The sequence below is a fragment of the Stegastes partitus genome, unplaced genomic scaffold, assembly GCF_000690725.1.
Source record: "Stegastes partitus isolate 25-593 unplaced genomic scaffold, Stegastes_partitus-1.0.2 Scaffold424, whole genome shotgun sequence".
In the NCBI taxonomy this organism is placed as follows: domain Eukaryota; kingdom Metazoa; phylum Chordata; class Actinopteri; family Pomacentridae; genus Stegastes; species Stegastes partitus.
The window spans coordinates 421390-426188 of record NW_007578155.1 but is presented as its reverse complement, the minus strand read 5'-3'; the positions used below and the strand labels follow the sequence as shown (position 1 = coordinate 426188).

Here is a 4799-nt window from a genome sequence, read left to right as displayed (position 1 = left end):
AGATTTTTCAAACTTTTGCTCATGACTAGACGTGTGTTGTCACCTGTGGGGCAGTAGAGGGCAGTGTGGAGCTGTCGGCCTGAGTGGGTCGGTCCGGAGACACCGAACCAGCCGCCGACTGCTGACCTTCGTCCAGAGTCGGAGGCTGGACGGGGGGCGGAGCCACGGCGGCGTCCACAGCTTCGGTCTGCGGCTGCAGAGTGATGGTCCACTCGCACTCGTCGTCCAGGTCGACGTCTGTGCCCTGAACCGGGTCTGCAGGACAGAACAACACTGAACAAAAGACGTGTGTTCAGTCTGGTTTATCTGAGCAGAAACGTTCTATCAGTGCTGATTCTCACAGCCTGATCCAGTGTTCTAAAAAAGAATCACTGCTTTCATTTCTAACAAACAGTTTTCAAACTAACACTAATATTCAGAGTGAGCGCAGCACTTTACAGCTAAAACATCAACTGAGGAGTGATCTCTGGAAAGGAGCTACTGCACAAGTTCATTAAATATCGGTAGTTAACGGACAATTGATTCAGAAAGTTGTTTCAAATTTGCATCTACAAAAGTAAAACAAGACGCGAAATGACAAAAGCCCGACACGAAACAAAGGAAAGAAGACGAACCCACTGCAAAGAGACACAAAGACGCTTAAGACACACAAAACAAGACAAATGAAACCAAAAAAATGACCAAAATGAGAAACAAATATACAAAACACGACAAAAAAGAAAGAAACAGACATAAATTAGGTACGAAGCTGCTGAAAGGAGACAAAAGTGTGATAAAAAAAAAGACACAAAAGAAAAAATTAGCCAAAAAATGACCAAAACAAGAAACAAAACTTTAAAAATTAGACAGAAATCGACCCAAACGAGACACAAAGTGACATAAATGAGACACAAAGCAGCTGAGAAAAGATGAATCTGGTCCAAAGAGACACAAAGACGCAGACAAAATGAAAAGCAAGAAAGACGAGACACAAAACAGAGAAGCTGCTCGTGTAATCGTCCCACGTTGGCCTGAAATCTGTGGCGAGGACAGATCATGTCAGCAGGAGCTGGTTACCTGTGCTGCTGTCCAGAGACTCTACAGGTGTGCTGACGGTCAGCGACACCGGCAGCAGCAGCTCAGGTGAGTCAGAACTGACCACGTCTGAAGGACAGCAGACTCTGACCGCTCGTCTGCTCGCGCTCTGTGAAGAGGTGCATTCTGGGACTGCAAACAAGAAAGAAAGACATCTCATCTCAGACACTGACGACATATTTTCTATTCTGAAGACCAATTAATTAGAAATGCGTCCTCTGCTGGAACTGTTCAGGTATCTAGCCGAGCTAACGCAGCTACAGTTAGCTTAGCCACCTAGCCACGCTGTTTAGTCAGTAATAGATCATACATTCGAGTTTATTTATTTGTTTGTTAGTTTGACAAGTTTTGCAAAATATTTGATTGGCTCAATTTGGAGAATTTAATCTGTTTTCAGACCCTAAAAAAAAACCTGTGAAGTCATGTTAGGTGCTGAATATCTGCAGAAATAAAACTCCAGCAGTCGTGAAATGTGGTGAGAATTCAGACTGAAGAGTTTCCATCAGACCAGGATGATCGAATGGATCCAGCAGAAGACAAATGTTTAATTATTGGAGCTTGAAAATGGACAAAAGTGCACATGTTTCTAAACCAGGGTGGTGTTGGGGCCCCACAAAGTTCCTGTAAGTGTATAAATATGGATGGATTCATGTTTTCTACTAAAAACACAGTCTTTGGTCGACATTTCACCGACTGCTGAGAGCTCAGTCAGCTCGGTGTCGGCGGTCTGTTCAGTCCTCACCTTGGTTACTTCTCGCCGTTGCTCCCTCAGTGGTCCTGGTCTGAGCAGAGCAGGACATGGAGGCCTCGGCAGCCGAGACGCCCGTCAGGCCTCTGTGGATGCGGGTGAAGGCTGGCGGGTGGATGCGGACCAGCGTGGAGGCCGAGGCCCTCTGCTGCAGCTCCTCCTCCACGCCCTGCCGGTAGTACTTCAGCTTCAGCTCGGTGTAGCGCAGCTTGGCCCGGATGTTGTCGTTCTCCTTCTCCTTCAGGGCCTTCTCCCTCTGCAGCGCCACGATGTCCTTCTTCATCAGCACCAGCTGGGCCTTCAGCTCCTCAAACTTCACCCCGACCACTTTGAGCATCTCGGCCAGCACCGTCTCCACGGCGACGTTCACCGCCCGCTCCACCACGGTGCCCATCTGGCCTCGGATCAGCGACACGGCGATGCTGACGTCCATGTTGGTCCTGATGCTGCTGGAGATGGTTCTTCACAGCTTCACCTGCAGCCACAAAAACAGTCTGATCGTTCGTCTCTTACGTCACTAAATCCAACCAGAACCTTTGTAAAGCGTCCTAAATGTTAAAACTATAAAAACAGAAAGACATTTTTGATATTCAACTTTCCAACGGTCCTTGAACTACACATCTGGGACGTGCTGCTGTAACAGAAAACTCAACCAAACCGAGGAAGAAACCTACTGAATTCTGCGTTTCATTTAAAATTTGTCTAAATAAACCATTTGCACCAGATTTTGTAAAAAAAAAAAAGAAAAAAGAAAATTCGGAGCTCCTTTGAGCAACTGTGAAGCCTCGACTGACTCGTCTGAGACCAAAAGTCACGAGACAAAAAGTTTTCAGCTGAACTGCTGCTGAACAAGAGACGATGACGGAAATGAATTAAAAATGTAAAAAGCTAAATGCCTACTGTATGTGGAGTCTTTATTAACATCTGTGGACACTTGTTGGACATTTTGATTCCAGTTTGTTTTTAACATTTTTGCAAATTAAAAAAAAAAATCTAAAATTGTATTTGTGTCAGTCTTATTGTGTTGTGCTGCACAAAAATGAGCCCACAGGGAGGAAAAATGTGAGAAGAGCAAATAAAAAACTGATTTCAGAGAGTTAAATAACAACAGAACATAAATACAACAATACAGAAAAAGGAAGGACTCTAGTGAGAGCTGTGGTGCCGCCGGGAATGAAGCTTTGAAGTTAGTCCTGAGACCAAACTGTACGATCATCTAATACGACTGCATTCTGCAGTGATCTAGGCCAGTATTCTGAGTCATGTTTGCAAAAGGTTTGTCTGCTATCTGAACATCTAAACTGTATTTGTTTTTAGACCTAGCCCATTATGATTGGCATAAAATATCTATATGTCTATAGTGACCACGATGGCATCATTCCATGCTTGCAGCCTAAATCGTTATCTGACTAGATGAGATAAAACTTTATTAATCCCAAAGCAAATTCTTGTGCAAGTTTGTGCTCAGAAGAAACAGATGACATAACATGAGGAACGCAGTCGTATGTAAGTACGACACGATACTGAAATATACGAGTGAGCTAAAATAAGGCAAGAACAGAACGGTTAAAAAAAAAATGCTGGCAATGATTCTGAGGTTACAGGTAATAAAACACACGATGAAATTAAATATTGCACCTGAAAAAAATAGATCAAAACTAAAACGAAGCATCTACAATTCCCTTTAACAGATGTTTCTATGCAAAGCGACGTACATCTGAGAGGAGAATACACACATTACATCAGCAATGTTGTACATGAAAGGAAAGTATTGCAGATTTAATCTAAATGTTCTGAAAGAAAATGAAATGTACACAGGATAATAAACTATTACACATTAAACTGAAATAATACACCTGATGAATGAGAACAAGAAATATTGCACAGTACCTAAGACACAAAACAATATCAATATTTGATCCCTTTATTCTCCTTTATTCTCATTTTGTCGTAGTTTTTAATTCTCCTTCTACAGAACAACAGAATGAAGTCACTTCTGCTCTCTTCTGGTTTGTTGTTGTCACCTTGACGGAACATTTTTTCATTAAAGTTTAATAAACTAAATAACTGAATGCATGTTCGCTTCTAGCTGTAATTAAACTGTAAATATGGACATAAACGCAGGTGTCTGAGTGAAGGAGGTTGACACTGAGGGACCTTCACATTCTTCCAGATGGTCAACTTCAGCTGACATCTTTTATATTTTAGATGCTAACAGCTCATCCAGCAGAGCAGCAGCAGACTAGCAGCTAGCTCAGCTAACAGCAGCGTGTTTCTGTAGCTGACAACCGAACCGATGAACATTAAACATGATTCAGTTTCAACAACTGTTCAGGCTCGTTGCTGCTGTTGTTGCTGTTGTTATTGTTTTAGCCGGTTAGCTGCTAGCTAACAGCTAGCTGCCCGTAGCTCCAAACAGCTGATTAAAACTGAACCGGTGGTTAGCCTGCTAGCTTAGCCTGACGTTAGCTGCCCTTTAAAGGGTGTTGAGTAAAATTTATTACCGTTGGCGCAAAGTTTGTGGGTAAATTTCCTCTGTAGCGCAGTTTTAGCATCACACAGCAGAGTTTGGGGGAGTGTCTCCGAGGTGACGCTTCCTTGTGTTCTTCTTCTTCCTCGTTTTCTTCTTCGAGGTTTATCAGGTAACAGCAAAATGACGCCTCACTACCGCCACCAATTGGTTGGAGAGAGAATTACAACGTCTGTATGAACAGTTTTTACGAGTACGAATGAAAGATAAAATTATTTTAAAATGTAATGAAATAATGACACTTATTTACAACGTTCACATACAAGTACTAATTAAAAAAAGAATTTAATTAAATTCTAAAATTAAACTGATAAAATCTATTTATTTAGAACTTTCACACACCAACAATAACAAAAAATAAAATGAAATTTAATATGGTGATGATGGTAATGTTAATCAGTGTGGTTTGTCTAAATATAATAATAATAATAATAATAATAATAATAA

At 41.8% G+C, this 4799-nt stretch overlaps 1 protein-coding gene across 1 annotated transcript in view; it reads right to left on the bottom strand.

Annotated features, from left to right (window-relative positions):
• Positions 1–4395, bottom strand: part of LOC103360263 (pinin-like) — a 9875-nt gene extending 5480 nt beyond the window's left edge. Inside the window, exons 1-4 of the mRNA XM_008285954.1 lie at positions 4327–4395; positions 1817–2297; positions 1057–1206; positions 44–255 (exon numbers count right to left, since the gene is read on the bottom strand). Of these exons, the coding sequence (XP_008284176.1) occupies positions 44–255; positions 1057–1206; positions 1817–2255 (801 nt within the window). The 5' untranslated portion in view covers positions 2256–2297; positions 4327–4395. The remainder of the gene's footprint in view (positions 1–43; positions 256–1056; positions 1207–1816; positions 2298–4326) is intronic.
• Positions 4396–4799: the final 404 nt, after the last annotated feature.